We start from the raw sequence: 26,479 nt of genomic DNA on the forward strand, positions 1-26,479 counted from the left end.
GGCTAGCTCGAGCGACTAGGCCGCATGTGAGGCGCTAGTGTGGACCCTTGGGAATTGCCAAGCACGTTACAGGTAGCGTGGTAGCTTGCGTCAAACCCGGGGAAGACATTACGCATCACCAAACAGCCCGCCCATCGCCTCCCCGTCCTTTCCCATCGTCGACCCCAAATCCTACCGGAAGTGGTGCTGCACATCCTCGCGCCGGCACCTATTTATCCCCGATCCTCTTATTGGCACCGAGTGCCGGAAGCGCGCTTTGAGCCCCAACACGTAGGCGACAGGCGGCTGGCCTAGTGCTGTGTAGCCGTCGCATAGCATTATTTATCCCAAAATGACGGGGTTCAACCTCTTCCACATCCTCGGCGACGTCTCGCATACGTCATCGAAGCTCATACTGATATGGGCGATACACTCCAACAGCAGTGCTGAGGGTGAGTTGGATCTAATCACCACTTGAAGCTTGCAACATAGGCTGACATATGCAGGTGTATCCCTCATCACCCAAGTCCTCTACGCGCTCGTCTTCGGCACGCGATATCTCGATATCTTCAGTTCCTCCATCACCAAAGATGGGTGGCATACGTGGAACTTCTCGCTGAAGGTACGGAGGCCTGGCATACGTCTACGCGTCCGCGGCTAACCGGTCAGATATTCTACACGCTATCATCGCTGTACATCATCTTCTTGATGACAAGTGTATATGCGCGCACAAGGGAGCGAGAGAAGGCATGGAAGTTTGGCATGTACTGTCTGCTAGGCAGCATCCTCATTACCCCATTCTGGTACCTTATGTTTAGGGATCACGTTCTCGGGCATAGCACCTTCATGAAGGTGAGACCTCTACACCACTTACCAAGCACGATTGGATACTGACATAATAGATTCTCTGGGTCTTTTCCGAAATCCTCGAATCTGTCTGCGTCATCCCGCAACTGCTCCTCCTCCGTCAAACCACCGTACCCACCGTCATCGACTCCTACTACCTAGTCACACTGGGTACATACCGTGCCCTATATGTTCTCAACTGGATCATGCGTGGCGTCAAGGAAGACGACTACCTCGATCCTACATCGTGGGTATGGGGCTCCATACAAACGGCACTCATGATCGACTTCGCATGGGTATACTACACACGCCAGCGCGTGAAGCTCCGACACGGCGGCGTAGTAGACTCAGAGGATCTGGGTCGCGGATGGATCGTTGGCCGGTTCGTGGGCAGGAAGAGCATGGACTTCGACTACGACGAGGAAACCGCTGGTCAGCGCAACGATACCACACAACCAAAGAACAAATGGGGTCGGAGGGGCATTTCCGTTTCTGCCGATGAAGGCGTAGAAGGTGCGCCAAACAGGACGAGCCCCGAAGAGAGAAGAAATGTAGATCCAGAGAGTCAGCCACTCGCCGACCCAGCCGCGTTCGAGGATGAGAGCGACGACGATGCACCACCGCCTGGTGCTACTTCAGTGGCTGAACAGAGTGGCGTCAGGAGGGACGAATGGGACGACGATTTGGATGATGATGCTAGTGAGCATGACGCGACATCAAAGGCCGTCAAATGAGTCTACAAGCATGTTACTTAGATGGGAAGTATGGGATCATACTCATTTAGGCACGACATCACCGCTCTACCTCATTGCATTGTTTGCATTTTTACAGCGAATTCAACATATACATTAAGTTCCACACTCCACTTCATCACATGTGCCCTGGATTGCACAGATCGAAGGCCCGTCATGCATGCTCAGCGGATATTCCTGTGCAACATCGTAAGCATCACGAACACACTTACTCCTCCAGCCGTGGATCACTCTAGTCGCGCTAAGACCATATACCATGGCTAACCCGGAACCGTTTTCAGAAGTCCTGCATATCCAGACCCGACATACGAAACTTCCCGTTCCCATTCCTGTGGTTATTCGGCGATTAAAAGTCTTTCTAGACGCCCATCCATGTCCATTCATGGTCATTAACGCTTTATTCCCGAACACAGCCCCCACGTTCGCGTAGCATATAGTAGCACCTTTCTACTTTTGTGATACGATGCGCTGGCATGGGGGACGGGCACATGGCTTTACCGCGCGTATGACAAGGTGTGTATGGGTACTTGAAATAGCTGGGTCCGGGGGGTTCGGTTACCGAGGAGGTGGAAGGATGCGGGTTGCAGGGTGTAAGATGGTGTTTGGGGCTGAGAAAGGAGAGCACGAGGGGCGAGGGTAATGGGATGTTTATGGATGTGTGGGGATGTGCATTGCGACGTGAATCGTGATGAGTTGCTGGGCTGTGGCGTGGGATGTGCACCGACATACGGTTTGAACTAAGTATAAGTTGTGCTGCTGCTATGCATGGTGGACGTAGCACGGGCGGCGGAAACAGTTCGAGAAGAGCGGGATATCACAGCAAAAGAGGAAGCAAGATTAATCGAAGAATAAGATTATCCATTAAAAGAAAGAGGAAGCAGTTTATGCCTCTCTAAAACGCCGCCCAATGCAGGTATCATCATACACTCGTCAACAACATCGCCACATGCAAAACTCCACTCCATGCTCAGACCCCATGCGTCTAGTACTTCAGCTCAACAGGCTGAACCCTCCTCTTATGCATCTTCATCTTCGTCGCCTTCGTCGAGTTGCCACCACCGCAGACACCCTCGGGGATATCGAAACTGTTCGTGCGGCCGGTAGGGGCGTAAACTGCACCCTCACCAAGACCACGCTTCGCGAATCCACTCCAGATCTCGCAAACGTTCTCACCGCCGGTGAGCGCCTTGTCGGCATCAACGATTGCATCGCGAGCAGAGACAAAGGTGGGGTTGCAAGGCTGCAGCGCCATACCGTCCATGACGATCTTCATGGCAAGGTACTTGCCATCACTGGGGATACCCTTGCTATCGAGCTTGGGGAGCCAGTCGTCGTTCTTGCCGTACTTGTCGATGAGGTTCCAGAGGATCTCGTAGAGCATAGACGCCCAGATGTTACCGATGGGGTGGACCTTCTCGTAGAGATCGGCGTCGGAGTAGACCTGGGGGTTCTTGTTGAGGTCGGTGGAGTAGAGGTAGTTCCTGATTCCGAGAGGACGTCCGCTGATCCAGTCGCCCATGGGGTATTCGGTCTTGCGGGTGTCGCCGGCCTTGAGGCGGATGGCGGTCGCGTAGAAGTCGCTCCAGCCTTCGCCCATGCCGCCGGATTCGAGCAGAGAAAGGCAACCGGCGTTCAAGGGGCCACCGGTGAGACGGTTGGAGAGGCCGTGGGTGTACTCGTGAATGACGACTCCCGCGTCGAAGCTGCTGTCGCGGTAGGGAGTGGTCGTGTTCCAGATGTACATGCGCATGCGTGCTGGTTGGCCGTCAGGAGGTGTGGCGAAGTTGGCGTTGTTCTTGCCAGAACCATCTTGAGCGTTCAGGTAGACGAAATCTTGACCGGCACCACCTGCACCGTTGTTGTTGATCTCGAAGTTTCCGGCCTTTTCGTTGAAACCCAGGGTGTGCAGAACATCGTGGTACTTGTTGGCGGTGTAGAAGAGCTGAGTAATGGAGGCGTTGGCATATCCCATCCAGTCGGTGTCGTTGAGAGAGAACGGGTAGTCGAAGACGAGATCCTCGCTCTGGGGACGGGGAAGGTTCAGAAATCCGCTGTTAACGTTCTCCCAGTTGGTGTGGGCGATACCGTTGTTTCCACGGGTCGTCTTGAAAGTCTGCTTGCCATCGTTATGGTAACCGAATTCACTGGCAGCGGGAGAGAAGTCATCCTCTACAAGCTTGCGGTCACCCTCAAATGGGTCGTTGATACCCCAGGGGCTGAGAGTTGTTAGCGATGGACATATCTAGTAGTCATGGCTACTCACTAAACCTTGTACTCAGCATCGGCAGAGTAGTCAACAACGGCGTGCACCTTCTCGCCATCTTCCGCATCGACGTAAGAAAGCAGCCAGTTGCTCATGACATCAGTCTCAATTCTCCAGGTAAGAGCGAGCTTGCCCTCCTCATCTACGAGGTAGACCAGGCGCGCTTCGGGCTCGCTGACACATCCGGTAGTCTTCTTGATAGCGTAGGTCTCAGTAGCCTCCTTCGCCTCAGCGATAGCTTCTTCAGCAGAAACGGGAAGTCCAAGAACGTTGATAGCCGACTTGAGAGCATTGGCGGGCGCGGCGTTGTCACGTTTGCTCAGACTTGGCGGCGCTGGGATAGCACCCTTGTAGAACGAGTTTCCGAAAGAGAAAACATTGCCATCACGACCGACCTGTGTGGTATTAGCACGGTATCTAACATAGAGAGTATACGTTTTTCTAGATGCTATTGACTTACGTTGACGTTGAAATCCGCGGTATCGATGTCAAGACCGTTGGCGGTTTGCTTGAAGTAGAAGTGGGCTACTCCGTTGTCGCCAACGTACGAGTCCTTAACAAGACGGAAGGTAGCATCTGGGATCGTAGCCTTGACCAGGTCGGTAGCAACGTCCTCCGCACTGGCACGCTTCGCAAGTGTGTTGATGTTAGGATCAGCCACAACTTCGGCAACGTTCTTGTAGGCAGCAGCGTGCTTCATGCGGTACGAGTCCAAGTCGACAGCGCGGCGAGTAAGTGTGCTGCGGCCTTGCCATGAAGCGTGGGGGTGGCCATAGACGCTGATGGCAGACAGCGATGCCAGCGACGCGAGAAGTACGGAACGCATCGTGGGAACGAGTGAAGTAGAAATGAGAGACTAAGGACAAGTGATGTGCTCAAAAGTAACGCTTTGAAACAGTATACCACTCCTCTTATACATGAACAGCTGCCTCGCCACATCTACCCCCCGAACGACTCTCCACACTCGGTCCTGACCCTTTTGAGAATACGGAGCGAATGGTTGATGCAACACCAGGCGCGTACGATTAGTAGGCCGTCCACGCGACAAGGGAACGATCACCGGCTGCCTTTCTCGGACTGGCTGCACGCGTAGTCGACCGGCGCGATGGTAGGAGACAGCAGAGCGGAGGCTTGGCGACACTGTGAAATAGGCAGGCAAGCTTCGGAGGCCCTGTTATATTGGTCTGGGCATTATATCGTGCATTGTGTGCCCGAGGCGACGATCCTGACCTTCCGGATAGAGCCATGGGCCGGGAGATCACAAATGTTTCATGCGTTCACATGGAGAAGGCAAAAGTACCTTTGCGGTATCGGACGACAACGGCGGCGGAGCCCCTGAAGTAGCGTGCCGTCGCCTTGCCCGTGAGGAGGAAGGGAATACGCGTCGCTACTTTTGTTTTGCCTGCAGGAACCCGTAGGAAGCGGCTATTGCAGACTGCCAACGAACACGAGAATGTACCGGCAGCAGACTTGTCTCGCAGAGAGGTCCTCTGACTCCGGATAGGCGCATGACGAAAGGACTAATTAGACACTTCGGTGTAGCCGCAGCTGTAGTGGAAAAGATAGTCAGGCTGGGCGCATTGGTCGCCTGCCTCTTTCGCTGTAGCGGGTCCGTGTTGTGGCTTTCGAGGCCCGCTCCGTGGAATTACGATCGCTGCCCAGAGGCGATCGAGCGTGCAACATAACGGCGCATGTGGCTGCGACGTAGACGCAGGGAATTGCGGGAGCCTTCTCGAGATGGCGAAATGCAGCTGAGGAGTTGTGGTTGGAGGAAGTAAGCACGAGATGAAGCATGCCAAGCGAGCTATTTTAGTGTAGGGCCCCTTATCTCCACGATAAGAACGACTCAGGACTTTCATCGATTCTCGGTCGCGACGAATGAGGAGGAAACAAGACACGCCGCGATTCTGCGCAACAGATGTAGTTCAGAGTTGCGCCATCCTTATCTCAGGACGTCTCAACGCTGTCTGCCTCGACTGCCCCGGCGCACCCCACGCGACATGTGCGCGTGTCTTCAGTGGTCGGCGAAAACGGCACGAGTCGTCCGCCCTTCCATCTCTCAAGCTCGAGCCTGATGAGTCTCTTCGCATAACTTTGGTTGTGGGCTTTGCGAACGATGCCGTCTCCTATACAAGTTCAATCATCCTCTTCGCCCGCTCCGGTAGACCCCATGTATTCTCGACTTCACCCAAAAACTCACACGCACCAACCAATCTATACGTATCCCTCACAGCATCCTCCTTGACTCCAGATCCAGCCAAGGGTCTAAGCACAAACGCGATTACTGATCCCTCAAAAGTCCATGTCTCATCTCCTTGCCTTATATCGTTAACACATTTTCCAATCCTCCCTCGGTCCGTGCTGAAGACCGCGTATTGCTCTTAGCCTTCCGTACGAGCATCTGTATAACGTCTTCATCTTTCGTCCTGTCCAAATATGTTGCTTTGTAAGAACTCGGAAACATTACGCGACGTCTCTAGGTCAGACGCGTGTCCAAGCACATGATAGCCTTTCGGTGCGATGAATCCAGTGATAGTTTCTTCCTGGCTTTCACCTTAGAGGGCGGCGTCTAGGTATACCCTTATCACGTATTAGAGACCACAGTATGCATAGTCGATGAGCGAGACATCCACCACCTCCCCGCCTCCCCTCCGCCTCCCCCACCCACCCTGACGAGTTGGGGGATTGTTTCTTCCTGGCTTTCACTCCAGATGTTGCCCAGGTATGACGATAGCCAAGTGAAGAAACTTTAAAGCACCAAGCCCAAGTATTAGAGAGCACAGTACGCGTAGTCGATGAGCGAGACATCCAACACCTCCCCTCCGCCTCCCCTCCGCCTCCCCCACCCACCCTGGATAAATCCAGTGACGATTTCTTCTTGGCTTCTGCCCCAGAGACGGAGAATATGTGATCCGTCCGGACTCTTTTTGTTGATGTTTCCATGCTCTTGCACACCGAGGACATCGCTCGAGGTGGGAAGCCATGGCATCGGCGTGTGGGAATCTAGGCTTCAGGAAAGTAGGTCGTGGTCGTTTGGCTGGTGGCCTGTTCTTACTGCACAACAGAGACGGCTGATGAACCACTTCTTTTCTAGTAACAATCTAGTAACATCTGCGCAGAGTTCCCGCATAGAAAAGCTGTAAGTCTAGAGTAAGATGTATGAAGACGAAGCTGCAAGCGAACCTTCGTTTTGGTCAGCTCCTTCCGTAAGCACTAAGCCATACATGATTACAAGCATGCCAAGCATCCGCAGAAAAGACCCACGATGACAAGGCGCAATTATACACATTCGTTCTCTACACTCTATTTACAAAAGCCTTAGTACTTCGACATCTCAACTAACAGCGCCCATTACTGCGCACTCGTCTTTACCCCCTCAAAGCACGATCAAATTCCCAATCTTAACCCCCTGACTCCTAAAGTAATACCTCCGTCTCACACCAACCCCAGTTGCCCTCCTCAACAACGCCATGGTCTCCTCCCCTCCTCCCACCATGATCATAGGAATGGGGTTTGGTCTCAATATTCCCGTTGGAGTGTATTGCACATCATCCAGCAGCGGCTGCACAGGGGGTTGCTGCGTCGCAGCGTCGGTATCGGCAGTATACCTATTCTCGTTGGGTTCGTGTTCAGGAAAACTGACAATGATGACGAGTTGGAGGGAAGAGGCGTCGGGTGGGTAAGCGGGGATGTTGTGCAGCTTAGTCGAAAAGGAGCAATCGCCTCTAGGGACCGCGATGATCTGATGATTCTTTGCGACCTCGAGCGGAAGACGGTCTGTGCAGAGAGTTGTGGGGTGGACGTAGATATTTGACCAGGTGAGTGGGTTGTCTGGGCTGTATGTTATTTCTGGGTCTTTAGTGTCGGGCATGGGTGCTGCGCCGGGGCCGGTGGGAAGCGCCGCGGGGAAGAAGTGGCGTTTCAATGTTTGCTCAGATTGATCCTGGGATTGAGATGCTGCGGATGTGGATGTGGGTAGTGGGGCGGAGAGGAGGGCTTGGAGCGATGAGAGGAAGGTGGCCAGGTATGACGGCTGGCTATCGAGTGCTTCGGGGTCTACTTCTAGATCGATGACATCGGCGATGTCCATGTCGGATAGGTTGCTCGTCTCACCGAGCGCATCGCTGAGGAGATCTGCCAGCGTTTTGGAGGATGCAGGTGCAGGCTGCGGCGGTACATCGATGACCAGGTCTAACGCATGCGAATCTCGTGTTCTTGTGAAGAACGGGTCAAGCGGATTGAAGTTGTCGATGGTCGAACGAGACATGAAGACCTTCTCATCACGGCCCAGGGCTATGTTGGAGATCGCATAGATGCGGAATTGCTCATCCAAGTCCAGCTGCTGTCGTATCGTTCGTGGCTTGTCTTGCTCACGAACCATGCCAAGCCTCAGCCCACTCATGGAGTTGACCAAGATGCCTTCCTGCACTCTTTGGAGCGCACCTGTCAGCGATGTGCTTGGCATGTTGGGGAACGAAAGGTCAAAGGTAGTCCTGACAGCCAGCACTGAACTTGTAGCGTTGTGCGGGATGAGCTCGGGTGGCAAAGTCCATGGATAGTAAGTGTAGTTGGAAGGCGAACGTATGTCTGATAAAGAAATGCTGGGATGGTCGGCACTGAACTCGACGAGTGGTGACTCAAGCGTCTCGATGGTTGGCATAAGATGTAGTCTGGCAAGGCTTGCAGCATGCCAAACGTCGGTCCGAGCGGCTGTCGGAGAGATACTGAAAGGCAAGAGGGCTGGTGGAAGAGGGCATGTCTGAGGTACCTCTAGGATTGGATCAGGATCTGGCCGCGTCTTCTGAGTGGGACGAAGTCTCTTCGGAATGACCAACGGGTGCCCTTCGGTCGTGAACACAAACGGTGCGTCCCAGGTATTGAGCGGATGCGACGGGTCGAAAAGCAGAAAAAGGTATTTCGCAGTTTCACCAAGGAAGAAACTCTCCATGCGATCGTTCAGTTCTCCAGTACGTACATCCTGCAGACCGGCCCACCCGCACTTAGTCCAGCAACGTCTTTTGATGTCGCGCAACGCCATTTCGCCTACATGGAGATACCAAGGGTCTTTTGTCGCCTGATAGAGGTACCAGGTCGATTCAATCCACTCTGGTCGACCGCCCCACCAGCGAAGGCCATGCTCAATACTGCCAGTCGCAGTTGACCATCTCTCAGGCATTGCGGAATAGCGGGTCCAAAGAGCAGTGTAGAGCAGATGCGTCTCGATAGCCTCATCAAGCTTGCCGGCCATGGTCAGGAGCCCTTGGTAGAATGCGCTCAGGCTGTCGACCCAAAAGGCCCTGATGGCGCCAGTGTACAAATCAACTTGGGCATAATGAGGATGTTGATGTTGCGCACCCCGGTAGATCTGTCTCCGAATGCCATCGTGAGCGTCGAGCCAAGTAGCAAGAAACGCCTCCGGAGAATCCGTAGTCTCGCGTGTTTTGTCGAAAGGTAGTCCGGAAAGAAGAATATGCGACTTGAGGGCATACTCAAAGAAGCTGTCAATGCCTGCTCCAATACCCGTGTAAGAATTTACCCACTGCCCTGTCTCAGCGTCGATACCGGCACCAATAAGCCCGATGCTACTTCTACGGTGCCACACAGCCCAGAAAGCGTCTTTGGCCAGCCTTTCGTATTTGGGATCGCCAGTCAGTCGACTGAGAACAGAGAACTCGAGGACCAGACTCCCGGCGCCAGCGCTGCACGTCTCAGTAACTTCGGTCCCTTTATCGCTTGGGTCCCTGCCGCATTGGCCATGCTCGGCATCCATATTATTTGGCGATTTCGCATAGAAGGGTACTCCGTATCGAAGGTTGACTCGAGGGTAAGGCAGGCCAGTCGGTGTGTTGAAGGCTGGCAGCAGTCGATCCGTGAGGTCTACAGCAAGCCGTAGAAGCTGTCCATCGTAAACGAATCCATTCGTCCAGAATATTCCTTCGCGGCCTCCTTTCTTCTCCGTCCTTGCATCGTAACCTCGGATGGGCAAATCCCCGACTGCAAATTGGTGTGCGCTGAGCAGTCCACCAACACCGCGGATGACCGTCTCAAAGACCTGCACCTTGCTGTCCAAATCGAAGCCTCTTGCTCTTGCGCCACGACCACGAGGACCTGGCGAACCATCTCCATAGTTTTCTACCAATAACTTAACACCCTCTTGGAAGTCTTCTAACGGTCTGTTGGATCCGGCGGCATCGTTCTCGGGCGTGGAAGCGAGGATAGCGAGCGTCGACAAGCTGTCTATCAGTGTCAAAGAGTAGTTCCCGAGCACGTCGTTGACCTCGATATGGGCGGGGTTATGACGATCGCGAGTGAGGGGTGCGCAAGTAAGTGGTCGTAGTTCGTCTTCTGGGAAGGCATGTTCCATGTAGTTATCGAAACCATGGTAGAAGATGTCGCGTGTCTCTTGTCTGCGAAATCAGTACACATGTGACATGAATGGTTCAATAAAATTACCTCAATTCTGCTATGGCTTCATCGGTCATGCCATGAGCGGGCGTCGTCCAGCAACCTATACATAGCAGGAGGATGCATAGTAGCTGAAAGGGTGCTCCTCCGGGCATTGGCGCATGTCGCCGCAGAGGCCTTCCAGTCAGTCGCATGGGCAAAGAAGTCCCTGTGAGGCGACATGTGACTCGAGTCTGTCAGCAGCGGGAGGCGACGAGGGCGTTGGTGTTTAAGCGGGGCCACATGTTCGGCGTTCCTGCTGGACTGGTGAAGCCACGATTGCCGTATGACACGGGCGAATTTCTGGCGAGGAAGCAGCGTCATTGCGCCAAGCCCTGCTCCATCAATTATTTCATCGCAACACCACCCACACCACCGCCCCCATGTGCCCGGCCCATGTTTCCTAGAGGCGCCTTTTCTTCTTAATTTGTATTTTACCCCCCCTTCTATCGCCATGCTCCCCAGAACCGCCTTCCGCGCCCTGCGCATGCGGTCTGCACTGGCAGCGCCGCGCATCACACCCATAGCTTCCACCTCGCAATGGACGCGCACATATGCCAAGGTCGGCAAGCCAAAAGACAACACCTGGAAACCCTCAGACCCCATCAAGTTCGACGAGGACAACAAGGCGCGGCCCAACCCGGTTAATCCTTCAGAGCAGCCCGAGTTCGACACAGAATCAGCGCCCGAGAAGAACACAACACCCACACAGCCCTCAAGACCAGTGGAGAGCGCAACACAAGCCTCGAAAGATGCCGGAAAGGACTTTAAGATGTCGGAGCAGGAGGAGATGTCGGGGCCCAAGTCGCCCAGTGAGAACACCGACCCCACCACCGAAAGCCCAGAGTCGCAACAACCGCAAAAGCCACTACCAGACCTGCGATATGGAATCCCCTCGACGTTCGCTGAGGAGCATGCCAAAGCCGACGGAAAGGCGAAGCGAGACCCCAACGACCCCAACGAGTTCTACGAAGACCCGACACCAGGCGCTGCTGGAGGCCGAGAGGGCGGTAGTGGCGGCGAACTGCCCAAGTCCGCATATGAGACGAGCACCGACAGGCGGCGGAATCGCGTCGCCAACTGGTCCTACCTGGGTATGCTACTTTTCGGTACAACGGGTGCACTCTTCATGGGCCGAAACTGGGAGGACGAAGAAGAGGAAGCCGCACACATCGATGCTCCGAATGGCTGGACGTTGGGCGGCATGTACGCCCGTGCAGCCGCCCGCATCAACGGACAAAAGGCATACTACACAGAGCCTACCTTCCAGAAGTTGCTGCCAGACAAGGACAAGATCCCTGGAGGCGCCCCAGAACTTACTCTGGTACTCAGTTTGGAGGATCTCCTGCTGCACTCAGAATGGACCACAAAGCACGGCTACCGACTAGCGAAGCGACCTGGTCTTGACTATTTCCTCCGATACCTCAGCTCGCAATACGAACTCGTCATCTTCACTTCCGTCAAATCCATGGACGCCGACCCCATCATCCGCAAGCTCGACCCCTTCCGTCTCGTCATGTGGCCACTGTTCCGCGAGGCTACTCGCTTCGAGAAGGGCGAGTACATCAAGGTATGTCTGTTTTCCGATCTATGAGATTTCTGCTAACCATCCTAGGACCTCTCCTACCTCAACCGCGACCTCTCCAAAGTCATCATGATCGACACCGATCCCTCGCACGTCAAGCTCCAACCCGAAAACGCCATCATCCTGCCCAAGTGGAAGGGCGAGCCCGGCGACAAGGGCCTCGTAGCCCTGATCCCCTTCCTCGAATACCTTGCCATGATGTCTCAAACTGGTACACCAATCGACGTCCGCACCGTTCTCAAGTCGATGGAAGGCAAAGACATCCCGGTTGAGTACGCCCGCCGCGAGGCCAAACTCCGCGAACAATTCAAGCGCGACCTCGAGCAGCAGCAGAAGAAGACCAAGGGAAGTGCCGGTGGCATGTTCATGAAGAGTCTGGGTCTCGACGGACCGAAACAAGGCATGGTTCTCGGTGACCAGAACATCAGTCAGGGCATGTCAGAAGGCAAGATGATGATCGACATGTACCGCGACTTCAATAAGCAGAACTACGTTCATCTGGACAAGCAGATTCGCGAGAACGGAGAGCAATGGCTCAAAGAGATGGCTGAGGAAGAGAAGAAGATGCAGGAAGCTCAGCTCAACGATATGAAGGCAGGCGCATTCAGTTGGTTGGGTGCAGGTAACTCGGCGCCTCAGACTGCGACAGTGCCTTCAGCAGCGAGTGCACCAGAAGCAGCAGCTAGCCACCAAGGGGGAGTACCACCTACCCAGACACGGTAGAGGAGCTGCGGATTGTACGTTTAAGGATTTGAAAGATACCACGAAAAGATACTGTTCCACTCTGATGCGGATATGACAGGAGTGTTCCACCCGGGAATGGGTGTCCTGGATATCTATTACATGTACTATATATGATGGAATAAAGACATGAACATATACACTCATGTGTGCAGTTACCTCAGCCATCGTCATTGATCATGGAGACGAATGCTTCAGACCGGCCTGGTAAACTACCGCCACAAGTATGCACGTAACCTGGGCGCATGACTAACGTTGCTTAAGCATTAGGTTTGGGAGTGGAAGCAAAAGCAGAAAGCGATAAACTGCATCTTTCTTCCATGCCTCGGCCCGCGGCGTTAATACCGGAGCTAAAGGTGGGGCAGATTCCTCCTCCGTCATGCATCTCCCAGCCGCCCGTACCACACTTCTCTAGAGCGACCTAAGCTCTGTGATCGCGTACTCTCGCTACCATGTTCCAGTTCACCTCTCTCGTAACCAACCCCTTCGCATCCAAACCCAAACCATCCCAACGCCCCCCTTCACCGCCCACGATGTCTGAGGACACAACCACCACCGCCGCCACACCAAACCCATTCCCCTTCCTACGCCTCCCCCTAGAACTTCGCGAACAAATCTATTCCATCTACTTCACGCCCGCCGACCACCTAGTCCGCAGCGAGGAACTAGAAGCGAAAGGCTTCTACGGTGGCGTCTACCAATGGGACTTCAACCTCTGGCTCGCAAACAAACAAATCTACGCCGAAGCGAAGACAGTATGGAGACGAGAAAACGTTTTTGTCAAGATTGCTACTCCTTGGCCGAGCGCGGGTATGTATCGCGTTTATCTAATGGCTACGGATGGTGTGCCAGAGCAATTGGAACTTACCGGTCGCCGAGGACGCCGTGAGCTTTTCCCTTGTCTTTCTTCGTCGCTTGCTGTGCATGGCTGATATACCAACGCTGTAGTTCTAGTTAATCACATTTCCTCCGAGGGTCTCGTGCCGATTGTTTGCACGGATGCGCGCGCCGATGCGTTCAACGACTTCCATGCCATTGTGCAGATTACCGCGCCATTCCATGGCGAGGTACCTGAGCATATGGTTGTTATGCTGGTGGACGATCTGCCCCTTTTCACGAAGACTTGGTACTACAGTGCGTTGTCTTACCCTATGCTCAACGAGCGGCTATCTACCACGTTCGTTCTGCGGGATCCGTATGGCGAGAATGGCGAGGCAGTCATAGGGGAAGAACAGCAAGACCACAACATCCCCCTCCCTCTCCAACGCAAGCTCCTCCTCCCATTCGAACACGTCAAGGGCCTCAGCAGCACCCACATCCACGGCTACTCCCCCGTCGTCCGCGAAGAACTTGCCAAGCTCCAAGCCATCCCAATACCCACACTCCGCGAATCCGTCGAAAACGCTACAGACCACATGCTAGCCGGCGACGTCCTCCTCGCCTCCGCCACACCTTCTCCAACCAACACCCTCACCGCCGACGAGAAGCACGCCGCCGCCCAACAAGCCCTCGACCTCTACAACAAAGCCTTCCATTCGATTCACATCCTCATCTCCGGTCGCACCCGCCGCGTCCTCGCCGACGACTTCTTCCACGAAGCCATAACCACGGGTCGTTACGCCGGCCAAACCGGCATAACCATCCGCGTCGTCCTGCGCCTCAAACTCGTCTCCCGCACCATCGCCGCCTACAACGCCCTCGGCCAGTACGCCGAAGCCGCCTTTTGGGGCTTCCGCAGCATAAAAATCCTGCAAGAGAGCCTAAACCCTGATTTCGAACACTTTTTGACGGAGTTTCTGGAGGGCAGCGATGTAGGCTGGATTTACGTGAGGGCTGGATTGGCATTTTGGCAGATGGAGAGGGATAGGGAGGCTTGGATGGGCGAGTGGATTGGGTATGCGGAGGAGCCGTTGGCGGGGAGTGAGCGGTTGTGGCAGGAGGCGAGGCGGTATGTTAAGAGTGCTGCGAGGGAGGGGGTCAGGAAGGAGTTACAGGGGTATGGGGTGCCGGGGGTTTATCTCATGTTTGGCGACTTTAAGAGCAAGGAGGAGGTGGAGAGTATGGTTGCGGATGATGGAAGTAGTACTAGTGAGGAGTAAGGATATTCACTGTATTCAAAGGAGAGGGCTGTTCTTCATAAAGTGAGGTTCCTGTTACAGGCTTCCTCCCAATTGAATAGACCTCGTTAAAGGAGTTCGGCATCTTCTCGTTCAGGAGAAAACGTAACATGCTTATTCGCCCTCCAACCAATACACTAACACGAATAGCTGCAACATATGCAAGTATCATTATCAGCCCGGAATACTCACGCTTTCCTATCATCATCCTAGGTCATGCATGTTTTCTGGCTTTGTTTTGAAATTTGTGCGGATTGTAAACTCCGGTATCCTCACCATCTCTCAAGTCCACTCATCACCATCCCCAATCTGCCCCCAAAACAGGCTCAAATCCTCAAAGCCCATACAAAAACGTCATCTTCGCATCCGCATACCTCGTCGCATCCAGCCTCTCCGCCTCGATCTGCTGCACCGTCTTCCCCCTCCTCCACGCCACTTTCCTCCTATTCACCCTGACAAGAATAAACCTATACGCCGTATACCCCAACAACGCCGCAACAACAAACCCCAACGTACCATAAAACGGCACCAGATACCTCGGCGCATACTGCTTCCGATACAACTGCGCGCCCACCACACCAGCGAGATTGCCGAAGCCGTTGACGCCCAAAACGAGCGAACGTTTTCCGGGCTCGGGGTTGTTGCCGCTGAGCCAGGCGACGGTTAGGGGCGCGGAGATGTAGGAGCCTGAGAGGAGGATGCAGAGGCCGGCGTATTGGGCGGGGTGCGTGGGTGCGGTTACGGTGATGATGAGGCCGATGAGCGAGATGAAGATGCCGGTTATGATGTGGTAGCCGCGTTCTTTGCGGTGGTCGGATGATAGGGCGAAGATGTAGAGGCCGATTGCGCCGCAGACGAAGGGGGGGACGGACATCTGGATGCCGTTTACGTTAGCTCTCAGATCCAATGTCAAGAGTAGAGTACATGTGTATGAGCGTGTAAACATACCAAATTCGCATCCAAACTCGAATACCCCAACCCCTGCACGACCATGGGCATGAAAACCGAAAAAGCCTGACTAGGCACACTGGCACAGATATTAAAAAACAGCAAGAACCACAACTTCCAATCCGTCGCCGTCTCCCTCGCATCACGCTTCGTCAGCCTCTCCCTCTCCACACCATCCCTTCCAAAATCATGTGTGGTCCACGCAGAATTATCCTTGATGATGCGTTGGACGGCGAAGACTTGCTCTTCGTGGCTGAGAAACCATGCGCTACCTGGTCCGGCTGGTAGCCAGAACCACGCGAGTATGGCGATGAGGATGGTCAGACTGCCTTCGATGATGAAGAGGTACTGCCAGTTATGCAGACGAGTGTTGTTGAGGTGGAAGATACCGAATGCTTGGTTCCGTATTAGCATACATGACATACAATACGTGATTACTGAACAAGGTAAAGTCAACATACCAATAGACCCCGAAAACGCGCCGGCAATAGCGTATTGGCCGTAGAAAAGACCAATCCTGACAGCCATGTCGTAGCGCCCGTAGAAGGTGGAGAGGTATGCGATGGCTGTAGGGTAGAAGCCTGCTTCGAAGGCTCCGATCATGAGGCGGACGGCGATGAGGCGGCCGGGGCCACGGATGAAGGCGTGGGCTAGGGTGAAGATGCCCCATCCGATCTATCTTTTCGTATCAGAAATGCCAGGGTGAAAATAACGATATTGTAGGCTTGCCATTATGATAGTAATCCAATGCTTTGCGCCCAACCATCTCCCCACGGCCGCCGACGGAGGCTGGAGTAACACGAATGTGACGAAGAAGAGCGAGACTGCTAAGTTGAGATCGTCCGGAGTTGCGCCGATGTCTTTTGTGAACCCTGCATGTAAGACGTTAGGGAGAACCGTTCCTTTGGTGTTCGTAGGATCAGCATAATGGGGTTGATCTGATCGATCTAAAACATACCTTGCGTCTCCGCATTCCCAACATTCGATCGATCTAATCCATTGAACAGGTACAACAGGGACAAGCAAGGTAAAAGTGCAATGTCCATTTTTCGGTTCACGCGACTCGACATGCAACGCTCCTCTGGACCAGGGGCTTCCTCGTCTGTCATTGTTGGAGCTTGGTTTTCCAAGTTGACCGTAGAACTCATGACTGCGGATTTGCTGCTGCTGCTGCGAACACAAGTGGAAATAAGAGGATCTCTTTCTTCTCTAGTAGTAGAAACCATAGTAAAGGCAAGTTCCGCGCGATCAAGTGGCCAAGCTTGCCCTAGATAAAAGACGCCCTTGACCATTTTCCTCATTCACATGTACGTAATTGCTTTGGTGAGGCTCTTCAGCTCCCCAGGACCCTAGTCTCTGGCCTCCCGTGACCCATTGTCGATATGTTACCGCTTCTTTTCACCCCATTGAATTTGTCCGATCAAAGGGTGGTTATACAGCTTGGCCTGCAGGAGCCTCTAGATCGAAGCGTGCCGGGCTAAGCTTGGCCAATCGGAGCCCACCGCGCAAGGTGCGACCCCTGCTCGCCGGGTGGGTTTCGACTATGACACCTCGGAGCGAGAGCCAAACGCTGTTTTTGCATATGGTTGCTTATCTCGACAAGAGTGGTAAAAGGGCTTCCGTGGAGGCAAAGCTGAAATTGAAGATGATGACATCGTCTACTGTCATCGAATGGCCGTCGCGATAATACGAAGTAATAGAAACTTCTCGAAACGATCTTCCCTATGCCCTCGCCGCGCGGCAGCTCGAAGCAGGAACTTTATGCACTACACGTGCCGTTACCAAGTTCTTGTCTCGTTTATCGGTTATAGCGTCGACCGGCCCTTGATGGTCCAGCAGGGTGGTAAGAGCTACTTGCCTTCGGGCGTTTCCTCATCAGTGTCACTGCAGCGGTGTGATTGGTTGTGCATTCCGCGGGCATAAGAGGGCGCCGCGGGGAGAATAAGGTTTCTGATCAATCACTCGTCCGGGTAGCATTCCCGGTGGATGAAGTCCGTTTCAAATGAGTAAGCTGTTATGTAGCTTCAATCCGTCACTCTGCATCCAGGTTCGTAGCTCCTGGTACACAGTGCCAGCTGTGGTGTTCGATGCGGTTCCTTGAAGTTCTGCGTCTCGTTGCGCATTGTACTGCGGTCTGGGAGTATTGATGACGAGACCGGGGTCGTTGCTCTGCTCGAAGTGTCCATGACCATGGGAGAGGTAGCGGTCGACAAGAGCCTTGAGATCTTGCAGGACTTTGTAACAGTCTCTGGGGTAGTTAGTACCGGTTCTTGACTCCTCCTCGAAGGTGCGCATCGCAAAGTCTATCTCCATGGCGTACACTGGAACATTAAGCGCGGTAGCCGTGGGGGCAGTGCTGGAAGAGTGGAGAATCTGGTCTAGTATCAAGATAACAGCTGCGTTGAAGACGAAGTGTAGACCAGCTTGCAGCAGCTTCCTTGTAGATCGCAATCGCTTGGCCAAAAGCAAGTTTCGCTGCGCGGCCTCTGGACAGGCCTGAACATATTTGCTATGCGCGTGTTGCTGCACAGACCACGTGCCATTCATGTAGCGTTCAGCCACGGCTTGCTTGACAGCGGCCAGGAGAATGGGCCGAGTCGTGAGGACGATGAGTTGGTTGTAAGCTAGATGGAGGGACAGAACCGCGGGATCAGCGTCAACGCCAATAGCTAGCACCGGCGGGAGGTTGAGTTTCCAGTTTTCGAGTTGATCCAGAGCCTTGTCCACATTCATGGTCGAGTAGCCACGTTGGTAGTGTCGTGGAGCGATCTTGAAAGTCTCGCAGACGATATAGCCAGAGATGCGTGACAACTCTACGTGTGCTCGAAGACCTGCACATGGCGGCATTGAGCTGAGGAGTTTAGCATTGTTCTCCGTTTTGGATGTGACAGATACTTACGGCACATCGCATGGTAGAGGGAGCCTTATAGCTTCATCAAGTAGGGTTGGTGGGCGCCCCATCAACACGGAAAGCCATCTGTCCAATATGTAGAGAGTCCAGAATTTGCGTTTGCTCGCTTCATCGTTGCAAGACCTGAATGCGCCATGTATAATGGCAATGTGAATGGCTAGACTGACCTAGAGATTGTTAATGCGTGTCTCACATGCAATGCTTCATGGTCTCTCTTACATATACGTATGCTGCGTCTCTGCGGTTCAGCTCGATGAGATAGAAACCCATAAGAGTCAATACAGGGACATCGTCCAGAGTGAATCGCACGGTATCTAACGGATTCCCGATGAGCTTTCGCGCACGCTTGAAGTACGCCTCTCCCGCATGCTGATCTGAGCGTCGAGAAGACTGATGACCGAAAGACGTAGCTAGGGCGAAGCAGACATGGTAGAAGGCTAAGCCTCGGTGAGTGTCGTCAGTCGTCATTGCGCTTAGCAAGACGGAAGGAGCCGCAGACGTGGGGAACTGGGTGAGATCGCCCCACCCTGGGTGAAGATTAGTGGAAGCACAGTCAATCATCCACGCATAGCTTACAGTATATTCCGCCAGACAGAAACTCGCCATTGCCATCCTGGATGTAGGCTCGCAGTTGGGCAAGCATCAATGCCATGTCGTCCTGATCCGGAAGCCATAACGGATCCACGCTTGGATTGGGAATTGGTCGCGAGTCGTATGTCTGATAACGTCCAATTGATGCAACGAACGAAGACCCATCCGCCGACTCGGGCTGGAAAGTCAGAGGAACCAGCGTAAGCATGAATTGCTTTAGGTAATCCAGGAACGTCGCTCCAGACGTTTCACCGAAGAATCTCGGGGTGCCACAAGGGTCAACAAGCAGGCGACCATCGTTCGTGTCAGCTTGATCGAGCTCCATTGAGACGGAAAGAAAAGTCGGCGCGGTCGAACGCGATCCTGGCCCGCCATGGTCGAGCTGTCCAATGATCTCGGCGGCCTCTTCAGGTGCAGCGATTTTGAACCCTGTCTCGAGTGCTGCACAACGCGCTCGCAAGCGTTCGAGCTCGTCTTTGAGAGAGTGCTTATCTGATTCTGGTGCTGGGTACTCGCAATCGCGTGAGGTTTTGCTGCATCGTTGACACGGCTGCTCCCCCGAGCACCGAACTCGACGAACGTTGCACGCGTTGCATCTACGCGCCGTACGTCAGTGATGAGCTTTAGACGGGTGCTTGCATGGTGCATGACTTGAGCGATGCGTGTTCGTGATGCTGCCGATGAGCCCTGCTGACGTATGCGCTTGCTAATTGCCCGACATCCATCGGCACCGTAGTACCAAGAAACCACAACCAGTACCAAAGCGAAACACGAGGCTGGGAATTTACTCACGCTCTTACGACGCGCTTTCGTAACGACGGGTCGACCTTGTGCCGTCTTGGATTAACAGGCAGGCGCTGCGGCTGGGGAGAAGAAGATTTGGAGGAAGGCGTGAAGTTGGACTGCATTTCGGACCGAACGGTTCAATTCTGTCGGTACTACACTCGCTGCCATGGATTGTGTGGGGAGAGATTGTGGGTGAGGAACAGTAGCACCGAAGAAGGGAAGACGCGAAAGATGTTCGGAAGCGTGCAGTTGGCGGCTCCTGGACCCCACGAGCCTAGTTACACGGCACATCACCGTCATCATTGTGTTGAGACTTTGTAATGACCTATGCCACTGGCATTTGCAATGAAGGCGAAGAGGATAAATTCGAGAATGCGATAAAAGAAAAATATGCTCCATGTGCCACAAGCTGATTGCATTCATGATCCAATCACACGATCTGGGTATGCCTCCATAGGATCCGGAGGGCGCGATAGCAGGGTGGCCTGATTAGCCTGCGCGAGGCTGCAGCAAGAAGTCATACCACCAACACCACGATATCTCCACCGGTATACACGCTTTACCCCAGAGAGAGGGTATCGGATTGTTGAATCCGCATGTTTTACTTTTGGTCGGATGCTGAGAGTTCCTCACTGGGTGAACCTATCAGATCAAGGGCGTAGTATTAACAGCTCACGCTACGACTACCGATCACGGGAACGAGGCGCGCGCCAATGCGGCACTTGAAAAGAGAAGCTTGATATTAGAGGGTTATATACCCTCAACGGGTATAGAGATCTTATTAGAATGCTTGGAACGTCGTTTCATGGGACGCCAAACGGTACGGATCGAAGGAAAGCCGCGGGCTAATGCGCGTCAAGAAAAGGAAAGAGGAAACATCTTGCCGCCGAACAGAAACAGGCTCTCGGCCTCGCCACATGTCGCGTGGCTTCATTTCTCCAAATCCACAGCTAATTGCCACCTGCAGGCCGTCCGTATCATGTATTTGGCCTCTTCTTCGCTCATCCAGTTCATCTCTTCACCTCCATTCCACTTGATGCCAACAATCTTTCCGGCACCCTCGCCTTTTGTATCCATTACCACAAACAGTTCTGCGACCTTCATGCCAGTCCAACTCCGATGAAAGTGCACCTTTAGCTTTCCAGCCTGATCAGGACCCTCGCTGTAGATGTACCACTTGTCGTCCATGTCCCGTGAGGCATACCCAAGATATAACGAGTATATTTGTGATGGTGGGAGGAAGACATTCCACGACGTTATGAGAGGCTTGCCGGGAAATGGCATGGTTGGTAGCGCGCTGGGGAGGACGCGTCGCCGCGGTTCTGGAGAGGGTGGAGGTGTGAATTCGCTCCGGTTGCGTTGATATATTGGCAACTCGATGCGCTGGATGTGTGTGACCATCTTGGGTTGTTGAGGTTTCGAAGCATCGATAGTTACGATAGGAGTCTTCTCTGTAGGTGATGCTGGCGGTGTAAGAAGGCTCAACGGTCGGTGTGATGGGCGGCGTTGTAGCCTTCTCGGCGACTGTGGATTTGACGATTGTAGATGCGGTGATCGTAAGCCCTCGCTCATGAGGAATGGCGACGGAGGAGCATCGCCGCGTTCTCGTCTGGAGAAACGTCGGAATATCGACTTCTTCCTCGAAAGCGGCTGTGGTGATTCGAGAGCCATCATCTTACTATTACCCCTCTATGCGAATCTTTTGATTAAGTCCTGAGTGCGAAACGTGAATCTCCAAAGTAGGTCTAACGGCGAACGAGAGTATAAACGAAAGTAATGGCCGACCAACCTCTTACCAAACAACGGAGTGGGGAAGGGAAAGTGTACCGTGCAAGACAAATACGGTGGTGGTACTCAGCCGCACCCCTCGCGCGGGCTGAGTCTGGCTTTATTTAGCATGCGCATTCCAACTGCATGCGGACAAGCGGGTATCCCCAGCGCACCCAGATCCACTCCGCCAGCACGGAACTTCAGAACTCCCGCATGGTGTGGGCTGGCAAGCTTGAGAAAAAGGTCGTGGCGTGTGATCAGCCTGGAGATGGCTGGAAAGGAGTTCTGTTGGTGGTCCGGCAATGGCAAGCGTCACTTTGACGCGGGAAGCGCACGGCCTCTGCTGGGAAGCGCCCGAAATAGTGCAGCTTCAATCTCTGGGTCGATGCGCGAATCGAACTTTATCGCCGGCTGTATCCAGACTGGGGGACTCCCCTGGATTTTCTAATTTCCCATGGACATTCTCGTACTTAGGAAATGCGACAGCAAACGACATGTTGCGAGTCTTCGCATGTGTGTACGTTTTGCCACAAAAAGATCCTTCGCTGACCTGCAAAAGCACGACGATCGGATCGGCTCCTCAATGCCGAAAAATGCCCACAACCCTACGTTTCATAGATATCACGATCGCACAATCAGAGCAGTCCGCACGACTGGTGTACAATAAAATCCGCCCAGTGAACGGTCTTTGGTTCCACAACCCTGGGTTTTAGCTGCCAACAAGGCCGGACAAAGCCAATCACAATTCCATTGTCCCATCTCACGATCTGTGCTAGGCTGAGCTAACAAAGGGTAGCTCGCGCGCCAATGTAGCTCTACGACGTGATGGATGTGACGGGTGGGGCGATCGTGACCTGTACGAGTTTAGTTGGATCCCACGAGAAATTCAAAGAGCACCAGCGTGGCACAGGGTGTTCGCATCCGATCGAATACCAAGAGCAGGCTACCGGAGAATTGATAGCGCATCTTCTAGGTCGGCGTCTACACCCGCTTGATCGGCTGGTAGACATTACGCTGTTTCCCGTTCCCTGGGCTAAAGGGTCATTGAATAATGACGATTGAGTTCGTCATGATGGATCGCCAGAGCCTCAATTTATTGACGATTTAGCTTCGTTCTCCTTTTCATCAGGAGTTGCTGCATCGAGGAAATGCAGATGACTTTCTTTTGATAAGGCACTCTCCAATGAGTGAACAGAGACAAACAAGAAACGCCAGAATCTGCATAATGCGGGGTGAACAACTTAGATCAAGGCTACCCTGCGCCTATCGTGTAGACGTGACCGGTAAAACAGCCAGCCACATCGAAGACTAACCGAAGCCACAGGACGATTTACCGTGATCCAGATCATTCGCTGGTAGACTAAAGGAAACCTAGAACAACAGACTACACATGCATCAAGCCTCCGCAGAGTTCAGCCGCAAAAGATCACCGCAGTACATCGTGGAAAGGGCTATCCCAAACCACGGCCAGACCTAGAATGCAGCAGTCTTCAATGCATTCACAACACCAAGAAAGCTATCCAGAACGCCGGCAAGGTCTAGGATTCAGCAGTATTCATCCATTACAACACGACTACTTCTACATCGGCCCGACAATCACAAAACCTCAGCTCCACATTCTTACTCCAGCTTCAGCACCTCGACATCTCCAGTCCCGAAACTAACGTTGTACGGCGCGCAGTACGTACTAGTATTGGAGAAGATATCATACTTGGGCCACATGTGGTTCTCACACGCCCACACGCTACAGTCCAGTCCCAAGACAGTTTGGGCGGAAAGACCGTAAACACCCTCACTGTGATAACTGTCAGCCAAATTATCATCACAGAAAAGGAAGGTAAAAGACGTACTCTTGACACGTCCAACTCATCTGCACCGTCAAATCATAAACCGTCTCATTCTTCTCATCCCGTTTCGTCGTATCGAGATTGAACGTCGCACTGTTGGTGTAGCACCAGGGGTCCTCCCTCCCTTCTTCGCCTCCCGCGGGCGCGAAGTTGCATTCGTAGGTCACGGTGGGAGAGAAGAGGGCGTAGGCGTTGTAGGATATGGCGTTGCAGGAGATGGGTACTTCGATGGCGCTGTTGGTCATGGTGAAGCCGATGACGCCTTGTCGGGGGCCCTGAGCGGAGGGCGAGACATATAGGACGTAGGAGGAGAATTGGATGTTGGTGAGGGAGAGGGAGGGGAAGGCTGCGGTGGCGGGTGATGTGAGGGAGAGGAAGGGGAGGAGGGTCAGGAGGATGGATGGAGTATGCATCATGGCGTTTTGTCTCGAAGTTTCTTTGCGACTTCGTGTAGATCGGATCGCGGTGTCAACGAAGGGGTGAAATCGGGGTTATGCCATCAGGATTATAAGCAACTCCACCCCGCCGCCCACGTTGTGTTTGACATCGAATATGGTAATGTGTACTCCGCCATTCTCAGTAACAAGGGTGCCGTGCGGGGAATGAGTACTTCTTCAGAGAAGCCACCCGTTGCAAGCTGGAGGCTGTGTTCTCCCTTTCGGGGTTGACTTCGCTGTACATTGTGGTGGTCGTTGCTAGATATACCCTTCGCACTGTACCTTGCGTCACCGCTGACTGTGGCTTGAACGTACATGGAGATACATCCCCTAAACCGGTACTAGGGGGCGTACGACGAACGAATGTGGCGTAGCAAAGACATATAAGGAGCGAATTCCAACCATATCCAAATTGGAGCCGCAGCCTATGTGGTTGGCTGAATCAGGCGAAAGCAAACCGGGCTTCAATCTGTATGTCGCACGTCGTGGTCCGCAATTTACCAACTTCAAATCATTCCCGTTTACCGAGCTGGGAAGTAGAAATGTATTGAATAAGCTACACATAAAGATACTCTTACTCCTTGTAGGTGATAGTCTTCATCCTCAGGAACTCCTCGATACCCCAATGTCCGTTGAACCTGCCAAAGCCACTTGCCTTTGCACCACCATGCGGCAAGGTCCACTCATCGTGCACCGTCATGGAGTTGATGTGGATAGCTCTGTATCATTATGTTAGCCATCAAATTTCCCCGCAGTGACTATTCACGCCACATCATGCGTTTTTACTGAACTTACCCGCTTTCAATCTGCTTTGCAACGCGTAGACCGCGACCAAGGTTCTCTGTGAACACAGCGCCAGAAAGACCATAGTCGGTGTCGTTGGCGATCTCAATGGCTTCCTCATCGCTGGAGATCTCGATGACGGAGACGGAAGGACCGAAAGACTCAGTGTGGAAGAGATCCATGTCCTTTGTCACGCCATCAACAATGATGGGTCGCAGACGTGTGGCCGAAGCCTCGTTCGTCTCAGGGTGCTTCTCATCTTTCTCGTGGTTGCCGTGTACGACTTTCGCGCCGTTCTTGACCGCATTCGCAACGAGACTCTTGTTCTTCTCTACACCGGGTGCAGCTACGAGAATGGGTGCGGGCTTGTCGCCGCCAAAGATGCCCTCAACGGCGCCCTTGAACGCTTCGATGAATTGCGGCTTGATGTTCTTGTGCACGAGAATGCGTTCTGAGCTCATACAGATCTGGCCTGCATGTAGGAAGGCACCAAGTGCACATTGTACTGCTGCGGTCTGCAAGTTCGCATCGTCAAGGACAATGGCGCTCGCTTTGCCTCCTAGTTCGAGCAGAACGGGCTTGAGGTTCTTGCCAGCTGTCGACGCGATGATGCGACCCACAGCAGTGGAACCAGTAAAGTTGATCTTCTTGATTGCGGGCTCCTCGATCAAGGCCGTGGTGACTTGCGCCGCGTCCTCGGGACGGTGGACAAGGACATTGAGCGCACCAGCGGGAAGACCAGCCTCGGTCAGGGCGCTGCCAATGGCCCACCATGTACGAGGACAGAATTCGCTACCCTTCAGGATGGCGGTGTTACCCGCAGCTAGAGGGTACAGAATCGATCGCATGCCAAGCACATATGGGGCGTTCCTGGTGCTCTCATCAGCTTTGCGCGTACGTAACATGTACCAACATGATGATACTTACCAAGGCGCAATACCCAGCACAACGCCATAAGGCTCCTTGACGATCAACGCACTGGTGCCCTCCTCTTCGCAGCTGGGAATGTGTCCCATGACCGCGCTCAGCCTGCCGGCCACATCCCTCAGCATATCCGCCATCTTGGGCACGTTGAAGCCATTGCTGAAGTTATCCGCAGCACCGGTTTCGATCTTCATGTAGTCTGCGAATTCTTCCGCGCGCGCATCGATCACGTCGGCGGCCTTGAGGAAGATGTTGCGCTTAGCGGAATGCTTCATCTTGGACCAAGCGGGGAATGCGCCCTTTGCCGCCGCAACGGCACTCTTGACCTCATCCAGAGAGGCGGACGAAGAGCTCCATACTTCTTTGTGCGATGAGGGTGATGTTACGGGGAAGGTGGTCTTGGTCGTGACCTCCTTGCCGTTGATTAGGAGGGGTACGACGTAGGACGGATCGGGCTTGACAACTGAGGGGTTAGACATTTTTGTTTTTGACTTTTGTACTGCCAATCGCTGTTAATGGAGTTATTGTTGCTTTTATGATGATAAGAACGATGTAAAGGAACGACGAAACGGGCCGTAGAAGTACCGAGATGGATTGGAGAAGCTATCTACGTGTGTATCCACTTCGCATACCGATCTTTTCTGTCTCAGACCCTGAGCGTGCGCATGGCAATATCGGCAATTGAGAAGCGCGGGTCAGGGGCGAGTGGGCGGCTTGTGGGGACGGCACGGGTCAGAGGCGAGTAGACGGGCGAA

The 26,479-nt window shown here is 53.6% G+C and overlaps 10 protein-coding genes across 10 annotated transcripts; 3 read left to right on the plus strand and 7 right to left on the minus strand.

Moving 5' to 3' along the window:
- Window positions 1–331: 331 nt before the first annotated feature.
- Window positions 332–1,559, plus strand: J4E83_006905 (uncharacterized protein; the record flags this gene model as incomplete). Its single annotated transcript, XM_049333814.1, has 4 exons — window positions 332–431; window positions 486–601; window positions 649–831; window positions 882–1,559. 4 exons carry the CDS (start codon window positions 332–334, stop codon window positions 1,557–1,559), a joined length of 1,077 nt encoding a protein of 358 aa, XP_049187070.1.
- A 1,000-nt stretch (window positions 1,560–2,559) lies between these two features.
- J4E83_006906 (uncharacterized protein) lies at window positions 2,560–4,666 on the minus strand (the record flags this gene model as incomplete). Its single annotated transcript, XM_049333815.1, has 3 exons — window positions 2,560–3,793; window positions 3,841–4,235; window positions 4,301–4,666. 3 exons carry the CDS (start codon window positions 4,664–4,666, stop codon window positions 2,560–2,562), a joined length of 1,995 nt encoding a protein of 664 aa, XP_049187071.1.
- A 2,550-nt stretch (window positions 4,667–7,216) lies between these two features.
- On the minus strand, window positions 7,217–10,400 carry J4E83_006907 (uncharacterized protein; the record flags this gene model as incomplete). The annotated part of the gene is made up of 2 exons (XM_049333816.1): window positions 7,217–10,247; window positions 10,294–10,400. 2 exons carry the CDS (start codon window positions 10,398–10,400, stop codon window positions 7,217–7,219), a joined length of 3,138 nt encoding a protein of 1,045 aa, XP_049187072.1.
- A 338-nt stretch (window positions 10,401–10,738) lies between these two features.
- On the plus strand, window positions 10,739–12,592 carry J4E83_006908 (uncharacterized protein; the record flags this gene model as incomplete). Its single annotated transcript, XM_049333817.1, has 2 exons — window positions 10,739–11,854; window positions 11,900–12,592. The coding sequence occupies 2 exons, from the start codon at window positions 10,739–10,741 to the stop codon at window positions 12,590–12,592; spliced, it is 1,809 nt and encodes a 602-aa protein (XP_049187073.1).
- Window positions 12,593–13,143: 551 nt separating this feature from the next.
- Window positions 13,144–14,709, plus strand: J4E83_006909 (uncharacterized protein; the record flags this gene model as incomplete). Its single annotated transcript, XM_049333818.1, has 2 exons — window positions 13,144–13,420; window positions 13,565–14,709. 2 exons carry the CDS (start codon window positions 13,144–13,146, stop codon window positions 14,707–14,709), a joined length of 1,422 nt encoding a protein of 473 aa, XP_049187074.1.
- A 352-nt stretch (window positions 14,710–15,061) lies between these two features.
- J4E83_006910 (uncharacterized protein) lies at window positions 15,062–16,784 on the minus strand (the record flags this gene model as incomplete). Its single annotated transcript, XM_049333819.1, has 5 exons — window positions 15,062–15,601; window positions 15,676–16,070; window positions 16,137–16,350; window positions 16,405–16,547; window positions 16,634–16,784. 5 exons carry the CDS (start codon window positions 16,782–16,784, stop codon window positions 15,062–15,064), a joined length of 1,443 nt encoding a protein of 480 aa, XP_049187075.1.
- An 889-nt stretch (window positions 16,785–17,673) lies between these two features.
- On the minus strand, window positions 17,674–20,085 carry J4E83_006911 (uncharacterized protein; the record flags this gene model as incomplete). Its single annotated transcript, XM_049333820.1, has 5 exons — window positions 17,674–18,526; window positions 18,575–18,753; window positions 18,806–19,113; window positions 19,163–19,773; window positions 19,970–20,085. 5 exons carry the CDS (start codon window positions 20,083–20,085, stop codon window positions 17,674–17,676), a joined length of 2,067 nt encoding a protein of 688 aa, XP_049187076.1.
- Window positions 20,086–20,893: 808 nt separating this feature from the next.
- Window positions 20,894–21,637, minus strand: J4E83_006912 (uncharacterized protein; the record flags this gene model as incomplete). The annotated part of the gene is made up of 1 exon (XM_049333821.1): window positions 20,894–21,637. One exon carries the CDS (start codon window positions 21,635–21,637, stop codon window positions 20,894–20,896), a length of 744 nt encoding a protein of 247 aa, XP_049187077.1.
- A 1,918-nt stretch (window positions 21,638–23,555) lies between these two features.
- J4E83_006913 (uncharacterized protein) lies at window positions 23,556–23,993 on the minus strand (the record flags this gene model as incomplete). Its single annotated transcript, XM_049333822.1, has 1 exon — window positions 23,556–23,993. One exon carries the CDS (start codon window positions 23,991–23,993, stop codon window positions 23,556–23,558), a length of 438 nt encoding a protein of 145 aa, XP_049187078.1.
- Window positions 23,994–24,591: 598 nt separating this feature from the next.
- Window positions 24,592–26,203, minus strand: J4E83_006914 (uncharacterized protein; the record flags this gene model as incomplete). The annotated part of the gene is made up of 3 exons (XM_049333823.1): window positions 24,592–24,736; window positions 24,813–25,670; window positions 25,728–26,203. The coding sequence occupies 3 exons, from the start codon at window positions 26,201–26,203 to the stop codon at window positions 24,592–24,594; spliced, it is 1,479 nt and encodes a 492-aa protein (XP_049187079.1).
- Between the last annotated feature and the right edge of the window lie 276 nt (window positions 26,204–26,479).

The sequence above is a fragment of the Alternaria metachromatica genome (assembly GCF_023757995.1).
Source record: "Alternaria metachromatica strain BMP 0045 chromosome Unknown scaffold_16, whole genome shotgun sequence".
In the NCBI taxonomy this organism is placed as follows: domain Eukaryota; kingdom Fungi; phylum Ascomycota; class Dothideomycetes; order Pleosporales; family Pleosporaceae; genus Alternaria; species Alternaria metachromatica.